The sequence below is a fragment of the Ictalurus punctatus genome, chromosome 22 (genome assembly GCF_001660625.3).
Source record: "Ictalurus punctatus breed USDA103 chromosome 22, Coco_2.0, whole genome shotgun sequence".
Taxonomy (NCBI): domain Eukaryota; kingdom Metazoa; phylum Chordata; class Actinopteri; order Siluriformes; family Ictaluridae; genus Ictalurus; species Ictalurus punctatus.
In genome coordinates this window covers 9,842,105-9,865,649 of record NC_030437.2, presented here as the reverse complement: position 1 = coordinate 9,865,649, position 23,545 = coordinate 9,842,105, and the positions used below count along the sequence as shown (strand labels likewise).

The following is a 23,545-nucleotide window of genomic DNA, read 5'->3' as shown; positions in this document are numbered from 1 at the left end:
CAATTATTTTTGTCTACAACACCGATTTCACACCTTTAATCATACACCTTCAGCTCAAAAGGTTTTTAAGATCAGAGAAACATTTCAGTCAAGTGTCTCCAGACTTTTGACCGGTAGTGCACATCTGTGTTTTTTTTTTTGATAGGTCTGCGCTGTGACACTGTGTTTGATGGCTGTAAGGGCAAACCGTGCCGAAATGGAGGGACCTGTGCTGTAGCCAGTAACACTCCTCATGGCTTCATTTGTAAATGTCCTCCAGTAAGTGACACATTTATGAATGATTAGATTCTCATCTATCTCCAAATGATTTCTGCACCAGAACGAATGCTTTTTATTTGTTTAACGCATGCCAATTCAGTGTCAAGGGTGTGTCACCTGAAATACGGTAGATGCACCTTTTTTTTCAGTAATAATCTTACGTAATAGATACCTGAAGAAAAACGGAAAGCATTTTTGGCTATAGAGTAGCATTTATTTGTCTAGAATTTGACCATATGAATTTTTCCAACAGAGGCAACTGATCACAATACTGTGATAATGAGGGGTTTTTTTTCATTTCTTTCCTTTGCTGAGGTGCAGTACAAACTCTCATCTCTTTTTCAGGGCTTCACTGGCTCAACCTGCGAGTATGACGCTTATTCGTGTGGCAGCCTACACTGTCATAATGGTGGCACCTGCATCTCAGGCCAGAAAGCCCCACTGTGTCTGTGCCCACCAGGCTTTAGTGGCCCAGAGTGCCAGCACACATCTGATGGGTACTGCACTTCCAAGCCCTGCTACAATGGAGGCACGTGCAAAGCCAACCCAGAGGCAGCACCCTACTTCCACTGTGTGTGCCCAAAGACGTTCAACGGCCTGTTGTGCCACATTCTGGACTACAATTTCGTCGGCGGCATCGGCCGAGACATCGCTCCACCGCCCAAAGTGGTTGCCAGCTGCCCGGTAGCTGAGTGTGCGGCTAAGAAGGGCAACGAGTTTTGCGACAGCGCCTGCAACAGGTACGAGTGTGAGTGGGACGGCGGCGACTGCTCACTCAACTTCCACGATCCGTGGAAGAACTGCTCGGCTTCGCTGCAGTGCTGGCGCTACTTCAACAACGGACACTGTGACAAACAGTGTCACAACGCTGGCTGCCTCTTCGATGGTTTCGACTGCCAGACGAGCAGCGGCGAGTGCAAGTGAGTTTCAGGCATCTGTTGGTGTAAATAATGTAGATACATGTTTGCTGGGCTGCATTATCTGAAGTGAATTGCTTTCAGTGAATTAATACACTGTCCAGACAGTGAAAAGACTCGTTTTTTTTAAAAAAAAAAACGCATTTCAATTTTGAAATAAATAAATAAATAAATGTAACATGATGCTACAGAAAGGTCTGTGCGATTAATCGAATTTTCGATTTCAATTTCGGTTATGGCCTCCGACGATTACGAAAGCAGCATAATCAAGATAAAACGGTTATTGTGCCGCATTGCGTTTCGCAATGTTCTCGTTTTTGTCTTTTACAAAACCGCATGACATTTTTCTTTACAGCGGCGCACTTTCACCCCTCCCTAAAAGGCCAAACTCTCTCCCCACCAGGCTGCGGCATTTTAGTTAAGCTCGAGCCAAGGCGACAGAAAGAGAGCCTTTGGTCGACAAGAAAGATAAAACCATTTCAGCCGTTTGGAAACAATTTGGTTTCAAGGACTCCGACTTGGAACAAAAAGAAGTAACGTTTGGTATCACTGGGCTTATTTGCTCTAGCGTCATGACGGCTGGTCTAAATACGGTCATTTCCTGTCTAGAGCTCACTAATAGTGGGAACCTACAGGCTGATCTAAACCGGCAGACAAAATTTCATTGTTTAAGGAAGTTTAAAGTTCAAGACATCTTCAAGATATCTTCGAGAGAGATATCAATACAGTAAAAAGAGATGCGGAAATCGCAGAAATTTCATGTAAGTAGCTATCCATAGCTCGAATAAGTAAGGAAAGTACTTGTAGAGGTATAGTGAGCTAATTAATTAAATATATATAATTTCATACAGTGAATACAAGGAAATCCACTAAAAAGGTTTTTTTTTTAAAGTTCAATAAATGCATGATGTTTCCAAAGTCAGTGAGTAATCATGTTTAATAATTGATTTCTTTATTGACCAAAAATAATCGTGATTATGATTTCTGCGATAATCGAGCAGCCATAGCTGCAGAATAATTTTCTACTTTTCTCCAGCCTACACCATCACTAATGCAGTCCAGGTTTCATCCATCTTGCCGTTCGAGTTTATTCTTTGCTCTGTCTCGCTGTGTATCTTTCAGCCCGCTGTACGATCAGTATTGTAAAGACCACTACGCGGACGGTCACTGCGATCAGGGCTGCAACAACGCAGAGTGCGACTGGGACGGACTGGACTGCGCCGAGAACGTACCCGAGAAGCGTGCGGAAGGCCATCTGGTGCTGGTGGTGCAGTTGCCGCCTGAGCAGCTACGCAACAACTCGTCATCTTTCTTACGCGAACTGAGCCGGCTGCTGCACACCAACGTGGTGTTCCGGCTGGACCTGCACGGCGAGCTTATGATTTACCCGTACTACGGCAGTACGCATGAGCTCAAGAAGCACAACATCAAGCGCTCGCTGGACTCACGGTCTGACATCTTTGGCTCAAGCCATCACGACCAAGACAGCGCTCAGGTCAAAAGGTAAGCCAAAAGCAAGCGTCTTTATCACTCTTTCTAGGAACAGTGAGCGAACGGGGGTTATGGTTTTATAGCACACTGTGTCTTCTCTCTAGCTCGGTGGTGTATCTGGAGATCGATAACCGGCAGTGCTACCAGCAGTCAACCGAGTGCTTCCAGAGTGCTACCGATGTTGCTGCCTTCTTGGGAGCCCTTGCCTCCAGTGGGAACCTGAACATGCCGTACATCAAGGCCGTCAGAAGTGAGTATTGAACGCCACTACACAGGGCTGTCATGGTAACTGTAAAACTGTGACACTCTGTATCTGCTGTGAAAAGTTATTTCTGTAGCCATCTTTGTTTTGTTAATTTCTCAAATCTGATTGGTCAGGTTTTGATTCATTTAATATAACATCATGGCTCTGACGATGACTATGTCAAAAAAAAAAAAAACCCAACCCTAATGCTAGGCTTTAGCGCTCCATTGACCTCCATTCAGAACCGAAATATGCTTATGCACATACTACGGTGAAAATTCAAATCTGGTGATCTCTGACCTGTGTAATCATCTCACATGAAGACGTGTGACCAGTAGATGATCGCAAAAAGAAGTGCAAGTGTAAAACGTAATTACATATGAAAACTTCAGTGCCCTGAAGTATGATGATGTCATATCTTGTTCCCACCCATATTCGCAGTGGTGTCTGACAAAAATACGCATGCTTAAAGTCTAGTGTGACCGCGGCCTTATTGTGAGGTATGGCAGAAGTTTTCTAATCAAGCAGTGACTGACACATGCACATACACAATAACTCGCACAAGAGCTTCATGTTGCCCGATATCCATAAATTCCCTGTTAAGGGACACTTACTAGCTCAGATGTTCTCAGAGTATACCAGCAGCACTCACTCTAGGCTCGACCTTTAACAGTCACCCCTTTCACACACACACGCACGCACACACTGAACACGGCAGGGATTAAGTGGATGACTTTGAAGTTCTTGTTTTTTTTTTGTACTCAAACACTAGAGCAAATGGAATTGCACGTCAGATGAGCTAAACAGTCAATGCTGCAGTCAGAGGGCAAATCTACCTGCTTCAGGCACTAAAATGGTTAATTGCCGTAAATCAAGCTCCCTATCACCAGATCTGTTTCTCAGATATCTCACACACACACACACACACACACACACACACACACATATACACACACCTAGTGTGGCCTAAGCATGGAAAGAAGCCGGCTGCTGCAACCTTCACCTCTCTGAATGTAACTCCAAGCCTTAGCCACATCTCTAAGGGTTTAGGTTAGGAGAGTTTATCATTTCAAAATCTTTAGCAGAGACAGGGAGAGGGGCAGGAGGAAAAAAAAAGAAGAGAAGCGGAGGAAAATTGATCGGGAGTGTGCTAGAAGTTGGGAGTCTTTGTTATCTTGAAAATCCTAATAAATCCTTCGTCTTTACAGCTTAAAGCGTGCGCAGTAATTTGAAGTTCATTAATCCCTCCCTTTTTTCCCCCTTAAAGAAGAAGTGGTAAAGTTGTCTCCTGGTACCCTGGGCTGAGGAGATGTGAGAGGAGGTGTTCTTTCTCTCTTTTTTTTAACTTCCTCGTCTTCCTATTTGCCAGCACCCCTTTTTTTTTTTGTCATGAAAAAATGGTTAGCGATTCTGATTATTCTTCCTGAGTGGCATGCGCACACTTTTGGAAGTGTATGCAAGAAACCTGGCTCACCTCGCTGCGTCACTAGCCCGAGCATCTTTTGCGTGTACGGGGACATGTGTGTGACCTCTTCGCACACCGTCCCGTACTTGTCCGCTGGGTCTGACATGTCTTTCCTTCTTTCAGCTGAGAGTGACCAAGACCAGCCTACCTCAGAGCTGTACCCGGTGTATGTGGTGCTGGCCGGCCTGGCACTGCTGGCCTTCGTGGTCGTGGGCATGGTGGCTTCCCGTAAGCGGAGACGAGAGCACGGTCAGCTCTGGTTCCCCGAGGGCTTTAAAACCAGCGAGCCTAGCAAGAAGAAGCGGAGAGAGCCCGTCGGCGAGGACTCCGTCGGCTTGAAGTGAGTACAGTGGGGGGTTTTTTCTGCGAGGAGTTTTCTTCGATGTAGGTGTAACCTCAGAAAAATTTAACATAAAGCTTATGGGATGCTTAAGGTGCGTTATAATAGACAGGAGGAGTTTTTATTTGCGTTAATGAATTGAACAATGGGTTGTTGGGACTTCTGATGCTGTAGGTTTGGGGATGGAGGGCACAGCAGCATGTCTGATGGGAATTTTTCTCATTACAGGCCACTGAAGAACTCCGATATTTCACTAATGGATGACAATCAGAATGAATGGGGAGAGGAAGAGCCAGCAGACACCAAGCGCTTTAGGGTAAGCCGAACATTATTACCGGAAAATAGTAATATTTTATTATAGGATTTTATTCATGAAAGTGTTGACAACTGGTTGCGATGATATCCTGGAGTGTGAGCTTTAAAAAATGTAATTGTTGATGCAATACTGTGTCCTTTTGTAGAGATTTATAGGAAGCAGAATCTTTATTGAATGCTTATTATTCAGTATTTAATATAGTATTAATTCTTATGTAAAATGATTTTAGCCTTAGACCATAGCCTGTTCACACTAGCGTGAGGATGTGTTTTCAACTTCAGTGCGTTTCTGTATGTCGCTCTGGATAAGAATGTCTGCTAAATACTATAAATGTGTATGTAAACATTGAGGCAGTTTTACAGCATGTCTTAGGACATATCATTTAATTAACCATTTAGTATGGATTGTGGTCATTTTCACAGCTTGTGTGTATTCGTGTGTCTGTGTGTGTGTTAGTTTGAGGAGCCAGCGATATTGAATCTGGAGGACCAGCAGGACCATCGGCAGTGGACTCAGCAGCACCTGGACGCAGCTGACCTGCGGATCCCCTCCATAGCCCCCACGCCTCCTCAAGGCGAGAACGAGAACGACTGCATGGACGTCAATGTCAGAGGACCAGGTAAGGTTACTGTACTCGAATACAATATATTGATAAAAAAGCAGACCCTGGTAGAATTTAACTTGCATCGGTTGTCAGATGGACTATTAAATGAATGGTAGTTATTTTTAAATTAAAGTAGCTTTTTTTGGGATGTACACATACAGTATAAATCCTCAACAATTATCCTAGAAATCCTAATGCGTATAACTGACAGTGTGAATGCAACATCACTACTTGTAGTCCACTGTTTGAATTGTACAAACACACACACAGTGTGTGGACCCTGAAAAAAGTATTTGCCCCCTTCTTGATGTCCTCATTTCTAGCATATTTGTCACACTGAATGTTTTTTATGTTAATACAAAAATCATATAATAATATACAGTAATATAAGTAATACCAGACAAAAGAAGCTTGACATTTATTAAGTTATTAAATGCTTATATTACCCATGTGAAAAAGTTATTGCCCGGTTAAACATAATAAATGTTGCATGGACTTTAGCAGCAGTAACAGCAACCAAAAAAAATAATCCTTTTGAAACAGTTGTTCACACTGCAGTGCAGCAGTGTTAGCCTGGTTACTTTCATAGTTTGGATTCATCAGTGCCCAATGAGGATAAAGTGGTCTAGAGTTCATTTGGAGCCTCTTGTGATTTTGGGGTTGAGTTATCACTGTGTAATTGGAAAGATCTGGCCAGGACAGCCACTCTTAGGAAGAGCCTCAGTTTCGAGTCGTATCTATATAAGAGATAATGGCTTTCACAACTGTGGTTCAGTAGAATCCAAGAGAATTAGAAATGGTTTAGTAACCCTTTTCACCTCTTCGTTCAATTACTTCATTCTTCAGGTATGGCTCAGTTGTATTATTATTATTATTATTATTATATTCAACATGGGCGGTTAAAAGTTAATGTGGATATCTGAGTAACATGGGGGCAATTACTTTTTTCCACATGTGTTATATGGGTGTTGGACAGTTTTGTTCCTTAAATAAATGATCATTTTAAAACATTATGTGTTTACTCATGTTCAATTTGTCTACCATTGCATTTTGTCTGAAACCATTCAGTGTGATATATAGTGTATGCAATAACAGAGGGAACTTGTTCATGTGTGTCAGTATAGCATTAAGTTGAGTGAACTGAGCACTGTTCAGGAGTTAAAGCTGCTGTAAGCAATGTTGGTTAACCTGCTAACTTCCACCTCATTGCGTCCATGCAGTAACACACTCGCCAGAACCTCCAGACCTTTTTTTTTTTCCAAAGCCTCCAAACACATGCACACACTCCATCACATGAGAAGCATCATGATGTAGGAAGTGCTGATGGGGTGCAGGTTTTATTTCACAAGCAGCAACCTGATTCCAGAGCAAGAACCTTATCGGTGCCAAAGCTAAGTATGAAAGGAATAAAACACAATGGGGCGTTTTGTTATAGGAAAGGAAAAAAAAAATCAACAAGCAGTTGGTGTGATGTGATTACCATTCTGAAGCTTATTCATTTCCTACAACAGCACATACCGAAGTGTTTCATTCCTCTTATACCACAGCAATTTGTCCAAAAATTTAACAGATTAAATAATATTTATTAACAAATGACATGTCATACATTTTATTTCTTTTAGGGTTACCTTTAATGTTGTGAAAGAAGTTAGTTCACTCACCAGTTCTTATGCTTGCCATTAATAAGGCAAAAATATGATCATGTCACCCCAATTGTTGCATGGCTCCATTGGCTCCCGATCCATTTTAGGATCCAGTTTAAGATTCTGTTGTTTGTCTTTAAAACTCCTTCTTATCTCAAAGATCTTCGCACACCACATTCGTACAGCAGATTTTTAAGATCTTCTGATAGGTTTCTTCTGTATGTCCCTCGATCCCGTTTAAAAACTAAGGGGGCTAGAGCTTTTTCAGTCGCCGCCCCTCGTTTATGGAATCAATCGCCACTGGACATCCGCCTCGCACCCTCAATTATCATTTTTAAAAAGAGGCTGAAAGCGTATCTCTTCTCCCAGGCATTTTAATCGAATTTGTACTGTTGTCTTTTGTCTGTCCTTATTTTATTCTTTGTAGTGAATCTATTTATTATTAGTCTTAGATCATGTGGAGCGTCCACATAAAAGATCCAGTCAGTTAGCTGTTACCGTAGATAACGTAGTAGAACGCGCGCATTAATATAAACTTGTGATTTGTCTTGCAGCCAGCACTACTGTCTGAGAAGTCCTGTCGTAGACAATTAATCAACACCTTCTGAGCAATCGCATTCGAGAATGTGAATGGGGCAGTGTGATAAGTTGCTTTAGCTATGTGAGCAAAGGCTCAAAAAATTCTACCTACAATCGCACTTTTGTAAGCAACATTGAATCAAAAAGAATTCACAGCTAAACACCGGTGTTGCATTTTTTAGTTTATTTATCATCTAGATAACTAAGTGTCATGTGTATAAATATAAATGTATACTCTGGGAGGATAAGCAACTTTTGGGAGGATAATAAATTACACCAAAACCTACCGAATACTCAGTCAGTTACCTGTCACGCGTCAGCTTGTTTCAAGACGGTTAAATCTCAGGTCTCTCCAGCAGTCACCTTCTTGTATGCTCCTATTTTTTTTTAAACGCTTTATTTTCTTAAGCTGTTTTGTAGTGTAAGCCTATCCTCATTTGTTGGCATCCGGGTTATCTCCCACTCTTCAAGCTAGCTCTTTGTTTCCCGACAGGCAGAGAGGACTGATTCCTTGTAAAATACTAGCCTGATTGGATAATGCAGCTGGTCGTGTCGAAATTTTAGTTGCTGATCACAGGGATGTTTTTTTTTTTTTCTTTTCTTTTCTCTCAAAGTAACTAATTTATTGATGGCTATCAGGATATAAAAAGACAGCTTTTTAAGACCGAATCATTCTTAAAAAATCGATCACAGCAGCTTTAATATACAGGGCCCACTGGGAAGAGAGATCAACTTCAAAGACTCACTGAAAGCTCTAAACCTTGGGGAGTGTGCCCAAGAGAAGCCCTCGTTCCCTCCATGATACCTGCTATTTCTTTACACGTGCCAATTAAACAGAAATGATATCAGACTCAAGATTTTTTTTTAATAACTCTCAAAAACCCAAAGAATGATGATAAAAATGTAAGGCAGTGTGCTTTTTGCAAGCATTTTTTTTTCTTTTCTCTTCACCTCCCCCCCTCCCCCCATTACTCTTTGAGTCAATGTGCTGGAATTGACAAAATCAGGATAGATCTGGGAATAGCTGTTCTTTTGAAGAAAAGAAGGCCCTGTTGAAGACGGCGTGTCAAGCCTCTTCTTAGAGATGATAATGCTCGCTTATACCAGCCATGAAGTTTTCAAAAGCCTAGCCCACTCTCTTAAGCTCCGCAGGAAAAAAAAACCACCTAGCGCTTGATTAGAATCTGTTATCGAAGAGATCTGGGGATGATTGGCAGAGGCAAACACGTCAAATCCGCTTTCGATTTGTTTGTTACTTTGGTGTAAGCTTTCCGTCACTTTGAAGAATGATGGGAGTAGACTATGCCCTCAGACTGCACCTCAGAGGTTCTTATAACTCACTCTCGGGCTGGGAACACGAGTGAGGGTTTTGGTAACATTTCTCTTTGGCTTGGTTTGAGTTGGCTTTTGTGGTGCTATCTTTCACCAAACCTAGATTGATGAACTGTCTTTACCTTTGTGTACCCGCACCGAATGAAACAGAGAATGTTCCCACAGTGTTCAGTTGGTTTTTCAGCTGGTTAGGCCGTGACATGCCATAAATAACATTCCCTGTTTTAAAAGCACGGTTAAATTTTTGGTTTGGTTTACAGCTGAAAAATGTTGCAGTAACGTTTTAGGAATGTTTGTATAACGTTATATAAAAAAATGTTCCCCAAACACCCAGGAAACTTGACATACGTGATAATCCTAAAACTGACTACATTTACATGGACAGCCGTAATGTAATTATTGACCGTGAATAAGACTACATTGTGATTAAGGTGAGTCAGTTTTAGAATATGAGTCACTTTTAGAATACTCCTTTTATGTTCCCATTTTACATGTTATAGAACATAGATCAATTACGTCCCCACGCCACGCCGTCCCCTCCAGAATTCCACGTATCAACATACAGTTGGTCTTCGTTATGGTACCGTATACAGTTTTGCATGTTTCTTTTGTAGTTTTACGAAAGCTTCAAGTGCAGTTAATTATTTGTCATGCTCTACGTGCAAATAGATGACTGCTTGAAGCTGTGGGCTGCGTCCCAAACCGCATACGTAACTACGATATAGTAGCTGAAATACATGTATCTCGCCTACTGTATACTGTAGTAGGTAAGTACGCGGTTTGGGACGCAGCCGTGCTCTCTCGTTTGCCGTCAAACGGTTGAGCGCTGCCATGTGTGATCGTGTCCTGTCGCAAAATGAGGTGAAAACTCCCACACGACGTTAATAGTGTGATTAAGGCGTGTACATGTGTATGCACTTCGATAATGCTACTAAAACAGGAATACTCCACGTCTTAATTCGATTTTTTGTGTTTACTTCGAGTATGACTTTACTCGGATTAAGGTAATCAGAAATCCCTGTTTACATGACAGTTTCTTAATCAGAGTATTGTCTTAATCGGGTTAATATCGGATTATTGCTGTCCATGTAAATGTACTGATTGTCAAGTTGAGAAAATGCTTTGACGACATGGGTCGGGTTTATACTGATACATCGTTTTCTTTCTCCCACGTAAAGATGGATTCACTCCTCTAATGATCGCCTCCTGTAGCGGAGGAGGCCTGGAAACCGGCAACAGCGAGGAAGAGGAGGATGCCTCTGCCAATGTCATAAACGACTTCATCTACCAGGGCGCTAACTTGCACAATCAGACGGACCGCACAGGTGAGACCGCTCTGCACCTGGCTGCGCGCTACGCCCGCTCTGACGCTGCTAAGAGACTGCTGGAGGCCAGCGCAGATGCCAACATCCAAGACAACATGGGCCGAACTCCACTACATGCTGCCGTGGCTTCAGATGCACAAGGGGTCTTCCAGGTGTGTGATCCTTTCTGTGTTGATTTGAAAGTACGTTCGGCTTATCCTCTTGTTATTGTCTACGGCCACGTCGAAACCTCCTGGCAGAGGCGATCGGGCTTTGGTCTGGAAATGTCCTGGTATTTAGCAGACGTCAGGATGCTATCAATCTTCACAAGAGCCCTTGAACAAATAGCCACAAAATAGCCCCAAAGCATCAATGATCCACGTGTATATTGCACAGTAGTTATCAGGTGCTTGTTCTTGTATCATGTCCTCTTGTCACCAAATATGCTGATCGTTTGCATGAGCAAAACTTTTGATTTAGTTCTCATCTGAACACACACAGTACCAGTTGTTTGATTTTCAGGTCCTGCCTTTTGTAACAGCTTGTTCTTATGAACGTGGCAGTTAAAGGTGCTTTTGAAACTGAAACCTACAGATGGGTGATAAATTAAAGGAAAACCCAGTTGCTCTATTACGCTGTTGGGGCATTTTGCTGGCATGGGGCGGCTGGGGCTCAGGTGGTTGAGCGGGTTGTCTACTAATCGTAGGGTCGGCGGTTCGATTCCCGGCCCACGTGACTCCACATGCCGAAGTGTCCTTGGGCAAAGCACTGAACCGCAAGTTGCTACCGATGGCAAGTTAGCGCCTTGCATGGCAGCTCTGCTACCATTGGTGTGTGAGTGTGTGTGTGAATGGGTGATTGAGACACAGTGTAAAGCGCTTTGGATAAAAGCGCTATATAAGTGCGTCATTTACCATTTACATGGTTTGGCTCAACTTGTCCCCCTAGAGCAGGGGTGTCCAGTCTTAACCGGAAAGGGCCGGTGTGGGTGCAGGTTTTCATTCCATCCAAGCAGAAGACACACCTGTATCTATTGAGAACCAAGATCAATTGATTAAACAGGTGGAATCAGGTGTGGCTCCTGCTTGGTTGGAATGAAAACCTGCATCCACACACACCCTTTCCGGATAAGATTGGACTTAGAGGGAAGCAAAGCATTTCAAAGTTCTTATAACTGATCACCTTATATCCCATGATGAAACATTTGCGTCTCCGTTCTCATTTCCATTCGAATCTCATTCCTACCAATATATCCTCATTTCAGATTCTGATACGGAACCGTGCAACGGATCTCGATGCCCGTATGCATGACGGCACTACTCCTCTGATCCTGGCAGCCAGACTGGCGGTGGAAGGCATGGTGGAGGAACTGATCAACTGCCACGCTGACGTCAATGCCATCGATGACTTTGGTAATGCTTAACGTCATACTTATCGCCATCGCTGCGGAAAAGTGATCTGCCCGGATCAGACCAAACGTCTGTGGGTTTTTTTCAGTGTTGTGTTTGCTGAAATGTTAGTGGAAGAGATTAAGATTTGTTTTTGTCTTCATGCACCAGGGAAATCTGCACTGCACTGGGCTGCTGCTGTGAACAATGTGGACGCAGCTGTAGTACTGCTTAAGAACGGAGCCAATAAAGACATGCAGAACAACAAGGTACAACAAATTTGAGATAAATACAGTATAGTGGAGTTAACAGTAAGCCATATCTATAGCTGTATTGGAGCTGCAAATCCGTTATTAAACACAATTGCTACCGCAAAGGTGCTCGAGTGTAGCACTTCTAATCGCTTAGAGTAGAGTAGTATTTGCATTATTTTCTAAGTGGAGCTGAGCACATTATGACTGCACAGCAGTGTAACTACGGAGTAAATAGTGATATCGAACACGAATGAACACAAATTCCTCTCACACTACAGGAAGAAACGCCACTGTTCCTGGCAGCCAGGGAAGGCAGCTACGAGACGGCCAAAGTGCTGCTGGACCACTTCGCTAACCGTGAGATCACCGACCACATGGACCGGCTGCCCCGTGACATTGCTCAGGAACGCATGCACCATGACATCGTGCGCCTCATGGACGAGTACAACCTGGTGCGGAGCCCGCCTATGCCCAGCGCTAACATGAGCTCCACGCTCTCACCTCCTTTGTGCTCGCCCAATGCGTATCTGAGTGGCATGAAACCGTCCATCCAGAGCAAGAAAGCCAGAAAGCCTGGTGCCAAGGGTATGGCTTGCAAGGATCCCAAAGACCTGAAGGCCAAGAAAAAGAAGCCACAGGATGGTAAAGGGAGCTTGTTGGACAGTTCAGCTGTGCTCTCGCCTGTCGATTCTCTCGAGTCGCCTCACGGCTACATTTCAGATGTTGCCTCGCCGCCTCTGATGCCCTCGCCCTTCCAGCAGTCGCCCTCCATGCCACTAAACCACCTGCAAGTTTCCGACGGTCATGTGGGAGTTAACCACCTGAGCATGGCTGGAAAGCAGGAGCTGGCACGCTTGCAGTTCGATCCCTTGCCTCCGCGTCTCACACACTTGCCCGTGGGTGGATCGAACGGATCAGCAGCCATGAACGGTCAGTGCGATTGGCTGAACAGGATGCATGCTAGCCTGAGTCAGCAGGGTCAGTTCGGAGCCATGAGGAACATCCCGGGCCAGGGTGGCATGTGCCAATCCAACCAGCACCCATTGATGACATCACTCCACAACGGCGTTCCTGCCAACGCGCTGCCGCAACTGTTGACCTACCAGGGCTTGACCAGTGCCCACCTCGCAACACAGCCACACATCCTACAGCCGCAGCAAATGCAACCCAACAACCTACAACAGCAGCAGCAAGCCAGCATCCAGCTGCAGCACCAGAACTCAAACCCAAATCAGAACCTGAGCAGCAGCCAAAACTTCATCAGCAACGAGCAGCAGCAAAGCACAGGGAGCAGCGTCCCCATCCACACAATCCTCCCTCAGGAGACGCAGCTCCTCAATGCTCAGACGCTGGCTCCCGGAATGGCCAGCACACAGTTCCTTACACCCCCATCACAGCACAGCTATTCAGGTGCCATGGACACCAACACACCCAGCCACCAGCTTCAGGTGCCCGATCATCCCTTTCTCACACCATCACCAGGCTCACCTGACCAGTGGTCCAGCTCTTCGCCCCACTCCAACATGTCTGACTGGTCTGAGGGCATCTCCAGCCCACCCACAAGCATGCACTCCCAAATCTCACACATTCCAGAGCAGTTTAAGTGAACCAGTTACATCTGGGGGTCTTTTGTTAGTGTACTCTTTGTGTAAAAAAAAAAAAAAAAAAAAAAAAAAACAGTAATCCAATTTAAATGAAACATCTTTTTTCTATGTATTTTGTACTAACCACATTTGTCTTTTCTTTTCTTTTTTTTTATTTATTAATGTATTGTAATTTATACTTTTTCTCACATGCCTGAGGAGTTTAAGTACATAAATTAGGTCACTGCCAAATAAGGAGTTTGATGAGTAAAAGAACCTTTGTGTGTTTGTTTGTTTGTTTGTTTGTTTTTGTAATATTTTGTCTTTTCACTAAAAACTACACTGGGTATTTATTTGCCTTTATTTTTGGAGTCAAATTGCCTTCACTTTTATTTTGTCATCTTTTTTTTCTACATGATTGTATAATTTTGTAAATCACGTGTGTAAGGGCATTTTATGGAGCAACTTTTTTTTTTTAATTAAATGAAGTTCTCAGTATTACAGCAGATGATTAGATTTGATGCTTATTTTAACAGTTACAGCTTATCTGTCATCACCAGAACAAGAAGAAGAACAGCGAGGTTTTTCTTGCCTGTACAGCCAATGGGGATTGACCACTCAAAGCTTTAGCGTATAACAGGTCCTCATCGGTTTCTGAAACCAGCCGTCTGGTCGTTTTTTGGTCATGGTGTCATAATTGCTCCTCAAATAAATGTACCGTGTATGTTCAAGTAGTAGTTCCTTATAATGATGGCTTCTTACTTCGGCACATTTGTACAGTTCATTTCGGAGAGGTTTTTTTTAATTATTATTATTTTTCTTAGAGTAAATTACCTGCGAAACGCAGAGTTGTAAAACTTCCACTGTGAGGGTGGGTGTGAAAGTGAGGATTTGGACTCCTTTATTAGGTGTTGATGTGATGTAATACAGTTTGCGGTTTAAAGTACTCTGTATTTTTTCCCCCTCCCTTTCAATTTTACTGAACTGGGCGAGTGGCCAGAAATGTATGGGGTCATGTGGATAGGTTTGTGAGCCTGTCTTTACTTCCTCTATGGTATGTAATGTTGGAGCCTATGGCTACTGTAAATAGACCTAGTGGGCATGATTCATATGAACAGGATTTTGTTTCAGAAATCTTAAGTCTTATACATGTCACTGAAAATTGAAACATTGGCTCAGTAGCTCTTTGTTTTCTGTCATAGAAAGAGACCATATATTTTGGTGGAGGTGGTTCCCTGGTAGACTAGTGGCTAGCATGTGGTGCTTTCACCTTCACGGTTCGATTCCCGGTCAGGGGGCAAACTCCAGCCCTTGGAGGGTTGCACGAGCCAGTGCATTCTCCCGGGTGATATAAGAGATGTATACAAATGATCAGTTCTATTTTACATGCCACATATAGGTAAAAATGAACAATTAGAAACCGAAAACGTTCTATCTATTGAGCATTAAGTTACAAAATCGATAATATTTGTGTTTGTTGGAAAAGGGGTAAGTTGATGTGTTGGTATAATATTATATATACATTTTGAGTGCTCAAATAAGATTACACAAGTCAACAGCATTGAATATGTAATATTTGTAAAAATAAATAAATAAATAAATAAATAATGCCTAACTCATAGTTTACATAAAGTATATTTTCTGTTCATTCTACTGTCAATCTTTAAATGTTATTATCTTGAGATAATAAAAGATACACATTTGTATCTGATTTCTGCATGTCTGGGTGTCTTTCATTGGACGGCGTATGGCTTTGCGCCGTGTTGTTTAATATGACGGTTCTTTCATTCCCGTGACCATTTGAGTGAAGACTCGTTTCTTCATATTCACCGAAGTGTCACAGATAATACTCACTATCATAAAGCATTTTATCCCATTTATATTCCGGCTCTAACTCGAGGGGTTTTTCTGCAGATTCAAATTAAATCGTCAATGACAAATCTTCACGGGACATCTGTTAGGACGTTTGAAGACTTTTGAAGACAATTTTAGGACTGGGCATAATCTGATTGAAGGACGCTGGTCCTAAACATTCCCATACATACAGTATATGTGTTATTATGGAGCCTAAAGGACTAGCTACACAGTGACGATTCTTTTGGGGGAAATATTGTAATATTATTTTTTCAATAATTTATATTTGTATGTGATATTGTCAAATGCATTTTTATAAGTGCATTTATAAATACAACATATATTTACATTCTTTGTTATATTTTCATTCTTTGGCTCAGCGAGGCATACTGGTAGTCATCGTCCTCTCGTAGCAATCTGCACTTCAAACAGATAAAATCGTGGAAAAGGACAGTATTTGAAGGTGGATTTTATGAGTATATGTACATTATATCCAGGGGTTGAGTGGTTGGCAATAGGTAATAGCATGTGCTGTACAAATAAAATGTACAAGGAATGGATAGGACTGTAGAAACAACTATTCCTTTCATCCTTTCATTCTGCCATCTCATTGCCAACTTAAACTAAACAATACTCATCTGCTGTGTTTTATTACTGGATTAAAGGGAAAGAAAACTTAAGCTCAAAAAAGACTCACAATGCGAAGGTGACCAGTCTGCAACATCTTTGAAAAAATGGACCAATCAGACTTCCCATTGTCAAAGCATGTGACATTACTTATACTCATTCTTATGGTCCATATTTGTTTATAGGGAAACTACAGTTAGTACTACTGTACAAAACACATTTATTATATACTATACTAACTTATTTGTGCACACAACACCAAGAGACAAAAAGCTCTAAAACATTCATTTTCATTCACCTTCAGTAACCACTTTATCCTGATCAGGGTTGAGGTGGATCAAGAGCCTATCCTGGGAACACAGTCCACCTACTGGTATGTTTTTGAGAAGGTGGGAGAAAACCATTCCACCATAAAGCTTGTCTGTCTGCATGACACACTGCCTTATTGCATGTCGTGCTTGGTTGGCATGGGACATGCATATAGGTTTACGAGGCCATCACTTTGAAAACACAGCTTTAAAGCCAAAAATTTTGAGCTCATGCTGACTTTTAAGTTTATTGCAGGTTCAGTTTTGCCTTTTTTGTTATGTATACATTTTGTCCAGAGATTAAAACAAAATCTGTGTTTTGTAATTGCCAGTAATCGCTGTTTAACTATGATATACATTCTCCAGTATTTCATGGAAACCACCCTGGAGGTCCTACAACCAATTGAAGGACTGCCAGGCCACCTGCCTCTTCATAAAACAACCAAAGGATGAGGATATTGCAGTGCAAACTTTTTATAGGCTATCCACTCCGCAAGGAAACAAGCACTAAGGAACACTCCACAAGTTCTGAAGGAAACTAACTGTCCTGGCAGTCTTCCACTTAGTCATAAACTTTGATATTTCTCTCTCAAAAGCATATCGCAATATTTCTCAAGAGTGTAGGATAAAGCTCAGTATAAGGTGAGACATTTATATAGCATTTATATCTTTCCCAGAAAAGACTAATAGTCGATTCCTCCTGAACATATTCATGTCATATTTATATTACTGTTTATGTAAATAAAACCCACCAAAGGTTGTGCAGGCTCAACTCAATTACTATATTATCTCATCTCACTATCATATGAATAATTCAAATACAGTGTCCGTTGTGTAGAGATCTGCTTTGGCTTTTGTTGCTGGCTGCAAGCATCAAAGCCATTATTATTATTATTATTATTATTATTATTATTATTATTATTATTATTATTATTAATTCAGTGTGCCCTTATGCTCAGATTTTTACAAGATAAACAATATTATTGTATTCCATTGAAGATCCCAAAGGTGATACAAGGCCATATGCATGAGACTATTGTGATTAGAGGTGGTATAATTCCTTATTCAGTCAAAAACATTTTAGACCTCAGCCAAGTATACAATCATTATTGTACAACCTTTACATACATAACTTTTTTATATCAAGGCTTTTTTCAAATTTCTGGCATTCCCAAATTTTCACTGACACCATTAAAATATACTCGAGGACTAAAATGTAATATTTATCAATAGCTCAACAATGAAACTATTAGGGCTGAGCAATGCATTAGATAGCCCAATGATGTCCTGAAGGGAAAATGTTAAATATATACACTAGCTTAAAGGGAACTAGGCACCTGCATACTGATTTTTATTTATTTAATATTATTTCAAGTACATACTGCTCTATTGGGTTCATGTTGTGTTATTTGGGTTCAAATTTTGTAACCCTTTTGTTCAAAGCAAACAGCTTTGTCTGTCCTTTTGCGTAATTTGTACTTTCATTGGACATTGTGTTCTTGGTCTGTTGTTAGTTTTTCCAAAACACATTTTTGAGATGACAGAATAAATAATCCACTTCATTTATGTTCATTTCACCCACAAATGTATTTCACATGCGCTTTCTGCTTACTACGTGTTACAGATGTGTCAGTGACATGGGCTGAAGTATATTAGCCCAAATGCAGATCAAATCTATGGGTGTACTTCACTCTGTGCAATCACTTTGCACCAGGGCCACCGGAGTAACAGGGGCGAGCTGGCATTTGGACCCGGAAATTTTCAAACTACGGGGGCGGCGACCCAGCACTTCAGGCAATAACAGACAGGTCTGACTGTCAGTTCAGCTGGGGGCTCTCCTATGAGTGATAAAGGGTTAACCGTGGTTTGGTGCTCACTACTGCTTAATAAACATGTGTTGAGTCAGTATCACTGACGTTTCAATATTTTAAGTGACATATGCACATCTTCTGTATTCTAAATCGATTACAGGGACATTCGTCAAATGACATCCTTCAAATATAGTAAGTAAGGCTTGCTGGAAAAATGTTTAGCGAAACAGACACTGATGAACAGCCCATCGCGGAACATGAACAGGCTTTCGATTTTTAAAACATATTTTAGTATTAGTGTTATCTGACTTTGTCAACGAATTTTTTGCTGTTATTAGCTTCCCAAGGAGTAAAATGCAAAATGATGGGTGTGAGGTTGAAAACAAACTTCACTGGTTAAAAGGTGTGTTATGCCCAGTTATTGTATTATAATCAGACCCTGGCTCCATAGCAATATATATAGTTAGTCTGTATTATTATTATTTTTTATTTATTTATTTTTTTTTAATAGACAAATGACAGATGTTCCTCTTCTCTCAGACAAAAATTTGCCCCACCACTTTTAGAGTAGTGGTGCCACTCCTGCTTTACACGTCTGTCACTGAAAGGCTGCATGAATCTACAGTTTGGTCTAGAAAGAAATCAGCCCCATCGTTGCTTCACGTCATTCTGTGTAGTTTCCACTGGTGGTGCTGTTGTTCTTGATTGCACAAAGATAAAAAGTAATTCACTTTAAGACATTTGTTAACAGCAAATAGTGTGATGTGGATATAAAAAAAATCAGTCTTACATTGATGTCTTTTATATTATTTATATATCTTTGAAAGCCACAGTAGCTGCTAGCACATTTATATCAGCTACTATTGGTTTATTTTTAGTTTTATAGCAGGGCTTCTATAATTCTCATCCAAATTCAAAATCCTCATAAAAACATGTGGATGAAACCAATCTACAATGCAGATTATAAAATGCAGATTATACCACATTCATAAAGCGCCACCTGCTGGTCTGAAATATATGAAACCGTGAAACATTCCCACATTCTCACTGGTCTAAGAAGTATTTTATTCACGGTTCAACGGTTGTCAGACAATACAACAGACAACATGGTAACTATTTAGAAGGTAAAATTGTAGATTCTATGTAGATGACCTGCATTCAGGGAATTTTACATGTTCATTCCTTTACCTAATTTGAAGCTCATTACGAAGAAATAATTGTTGTTGATAATTGTTTTTGCGAGAATTTATATTTGATTTTACACAGAATATATATATATATATATATATATATATATATATATATATATATATATATATATATATATATATATAGTGCATGGTATTTTCTTTATTAAACAATAAACAAATGGCTCTAAATAAACTCTTGACACTGAAACAAATATTTCAATTCGAACACTATCCAAAATCGAAGATTTTTGTTTTATGCAAATTATTGCATGCATCATTTAATAAATGTGCAAAACTATGGTACTCATATGTGTTTTATCATCATACCAAGCTGAAATATGAAGCTGTGACCATCGTGTCTCTTTCCAAAAAAAACTTTTAGGAATGAGAGGAATTAAACACTACAGGGGGTGTGTTTGTGTTTGTGTTATTGCTCTACTAAACTGATTTTGGTCTCGAGTGTGTGTAATTTACCTACAGTGACTTTGCTCTAAAGACTAAAAATTAAAATGACTGTTCATTTGGGAAATATTTCCTCCTGAGGCAGGGAAAACAGAAAAACCGTTACTGCTGGACGGCGGCCTAGAATAAATTTGGCTTGACGTTGGACGTTCGATATTCGCAGAAATGCGGAAATTAAGGGACTGTTTCTAAAGATACATACAACATTGTTATACATGTTTCTAAGTTCAATAGCATTTGAAGGGAATGATTTACAGTCATATACCTGTCATATAACTGTACAGTGTTTATCTAGGTGTCAGTAATGACGCACACTTATTAGATTTCTGATATTTATTAAAATAAGCTATTAAATCATATGTAAATATTGCCATGTATTTCACGACAGAATGGGCCCATACACAAAATATACCATGATTTAAAGCTCAATAGCATTTGAAGGGAATGATGTACAGTCACACAACCAACTGTAAAGTGTTGGACTAGGTGTCAGGTATGATGCACACCTTTTAGATTTTTGATATTTAACCTTACAATGCATGAACCAAAAAAAACCTTCACGAATGCATAAAGGGAGTCAAAATGACCCACACTGGATTGAATGGTTTTCTTCAAAAAATAGCTGTCCTATTAATTAAATAATTTATATATATATATATATATATATATATATATATATATATATATTGTGTAACAGTGTAAATTTGCTGTCCCCTCAAAATAACTCAACACACAGCCATTAATGTCTAAACCGCTGGCAATAAAAGTGAGTACACCCCTAAGTGAAAATGTCCAAATTAGGCCCAAAGTGTCAATATTTTGTGTGGCCACCATTATTTTCCAGCACTGCCTTAACCGTCTTGGGCATGGAGTTCACCAGAGCTTCCATTGCCATTGGATCCTCTTCCACTCCTCCATGACGACATCACGGAGCTGGTGGATCTTAGAGACCATGTGATCCTCCACCTTCTGTTTGAGGATGCTCCACAGATGCTCAATAGGGTTTAGGTCTGGAGACATGCATGGACAGCCCATCACTTTCACCCTCAGCTTCTTTAGCAAGGCAGTGGTCATCTTGGAGGTGTGTTTGGGGTCGTTATCATGCTGGAATACTGCCCTGCGGCCCAGTCTCTGAAGGGAGGGGATCATGCTCTGCTTCAGTATATCACAGTACATGTTGGCATTCATGGTTCCCTCAATGAACTGTAGCTCCCCAGTGCCGGCAGCACTCACGCAGCCCCAGACCATGACACTACCACCACCATGCTTGACTGTAGGCAAGACACACTTGTGTTTGTACTCCTCACCTGGTTGCCGCCACACACGCTTGACACCATCTGAACCAGATAAGTTTATCTTGTTCTTATCAGACCACAGGACATGGTTCCAGTAATCCATGTCCTTAGTCTGCTTGTCTTCAGCAAACTGTTTGCGGGCTTTCTTGTCCATCATCTTTAGAAGAGGCTTCCTTCTGGGACAACAGTCATGCAGACCAATTTGATGCAGTGTGCGGCGTATGGTCTGAGCACTGACAGGCTGACCCCCCACCCCTTCAACCTCTGCAGCAATGCTGACAGCACTCATACGTCTATTTCCGAAACACAACCTCTGGATAGGACGCTGAGCACGTGCACTCAACTTCTTTGGTCGACCATGGCGAGGCCTGTTCTGAGTGGAACCTGTCCTGTTAAACCGCTGTATGGTCTTGGCCACCGTGCTGCAGCTCAGTGTCAGGGTCTTGGCAATCTTCTTATAGCCTAGACCATCTTTATGTAGAGCAACAATTCTTTTTTTCAGATCCTCAGAGAGTTCTTTGCCATGAGGTGCCATGTTGAACTTCCAGTGACCAGTATGAGGGAGTGTGAGAGCGATGACACCAAATTTAACACACCTGTTCCCCATTCACACCTGAGACCTTGTAACACTAACAAGTCACATGACACCGGGGAGGGGAAATGGCTAAGTGGGCCCAATTTGGACATTTTCACTTAGGGGTGTACTCACTTTTGTTGCCAGCGGTTTAGACATTAACGGCTGTGTGTTGAGTTATTTTGAGGGGACAGCAGATTTACACTGTTACACAAGCTGCACACTCACTACTTTACATTGTAGCAAAGTGTCATTTCTTCAGTGTTGTCACATGAAAAGATATAATCAGATATTTACAAAAATGTGAGGGGTGTACTCACTTTTGTGAGATACTGTATATATGCATACATATATACATATGGATATTACAAATATATTCATACATATTCATACATATATATGCATATATACATATATATGTGTATATATAATAATAATAATAATAATAATTTTTATTATTATTATTATTATTATTATTATTGTTATTATTATTTCATTAATAGGACAGCTATTTTTTGAAGAAAACCCTTCAATCCAGTGTGGGTCATTTTGACTCCCTTTATGCATTCGTGAAGGTTTTTTTTAGTTCATGCATTGTAGGGTTAAATATCAAAAATCTAAAAGGTGTGCATCATACCTGACACCTAGTCCAACACTTTACAGTTGGTTGTGTGAGTGTACATCCTTCCCTTCAAATGCTATTGAGCTTTAAATCATGGTATATTTTGTGGATGGGCCCATTCTGTAGTGAAATTCATATCTAATTTACATATGATTTAATAGCTTATTTGAATAAATATAAAAAAAAATCTAACAGGTGTACGTCATACCTGATGCCTACATGAACACTGTACAGTTGGTTATATGACTGTAAGTCATTCCCTTCAAATGCTATTGAACTTAGAAACGTGTATAACAATGTCGTATGTAACTTTACAGACGGTCCCTAATTTTCCGCATTTCTGCGAATATCGAACGTCAAGCCAACTTTATTCCAGTGGACGGCGGTTACATTTTGAATTTCAAAGGGCGTTTCGCGCGCGTGCGCGCGGTCGGTCGCTAGGCTGAGCTACGTACGAGCGGCTCGCGCGCAGCTACCGCGGCGTTGTTGTTAGGAGGAGACGGTCCTCTGCTCGGCCAGCGGCTCCTCGTGAGTTCCGCTGCTCTGCCTCCTCACTCTCATGTTATCCACCAGCGGATTTCTTCACTTGGATTGAGATCATAAAACATTAAGGTATGGAGCGGAAATGCTGCGTTTAACACGGACAATGGGGTTATGCTGCTGTTGTTGTTTCCCCCAGCCCCGTTTCTCTGGCGTCTTCACAGCAGCGCTAGATTTAAGTAAAGCTAGTTAGCTAGCTAGCTGTCGTTATTACAGCCTGTGTGTGTATGTATGTATACACACTTCAACTCTGCAGCTATAGCTAAAAATATATTAAATATATGGTCATTTGTCACGGAGCTCAGTTAGAGCCGGACCGTTTACAGCAAATTGCTTTTATTATTAACGTAAACAGCGTAAATTAGTTGATAATCCCGGTCTGGGTGCGAGGCTTTGATAGAAGACTCTCCTATGTAGCATACCTGGCTACAGTTAGCCTGCGCGTCATCATTATAACGACGGCTAGCTGGCTAACAAAGTAGTAGCTTGCTAGCTGGGAATAATAAATGCTCTGCTGTTTAGTCTTTATTTAGCTGTCTGTATT

The 23,545-nt window shown here is 41.2% G+C and overlaps 2 protein-coding genes across 2 annotated transcripts in view; both read left to right on the top strand.

Moving 5' to 3' along the window:
* Positions 1 to 15,429, top strand: part of notch1b (notch receptor 1b) — a 43,303-nt gene extending 27,874 nt beyond the window's left edge. The window contains exons 24-34 of the mRNA XM_017452027.3: positions 146 to 258; positions 604 to 1,178; positions 2,298 to 2,678; positions 2,771 to 2,916; positions 4,499 to 4,715; positions 4,944 to 5,031; positions 5,488 to 5,650; positions 10,368 to 10,666; positions 11,758 to 11,905; positions 12,053 to 12,150; positions 12,414 to 15,429. Of these exons, the coding sequence (XP_017307516.1) occupies positions 146 to 258; positions 604 to 1,178; positions 2,298 to 2,678; positions 2,771 to 2,916; positions 4,499 to 4,715; positions 4,944 to 5,031; positions 5,488 to 5,650; positions 10,368 to 10,666; positions 11,758 to 11,905; positions 12,053 to 12,150; positions 12,414 to 13,742 (3,557 nt within the window). The 3' untranslated portion in view covers positions 13,743 to 15,429. The remainder of the gene's footprint in view (positions 1 to 145; positions 259 to 603; positions 1,179 to 2,297; positions 2,679 to 2,770; positions 2,917 to 4,498; positions 4,716 to 4,943; positions 5,032 to 5,487; positions 5,651 to 10,367; positions 10,667 to 11,757; positions 11,906 to 12,052; positions 12,151 to 12,413) is intronic.
* Positions 15,430 to 22,919: 7,490 nt separating this feature from the next.
* camsap1b (calmodulin regulated spectrin-associated protein 1b) overlaps positions 22,920 to 23,545 on the top strand; it is a 29,567-nt gene continuing 28,941 nt past the window's right edge. The window contains exon 1 of the mRNA XM_017452183.3: positions 22,920 to 23,073. The gene's annotated coding sequence lies outside the window, so the exon portion shown is untranslated. The remainder of the gene's footprint in view (positions 23,074 to 23,545) is intronic.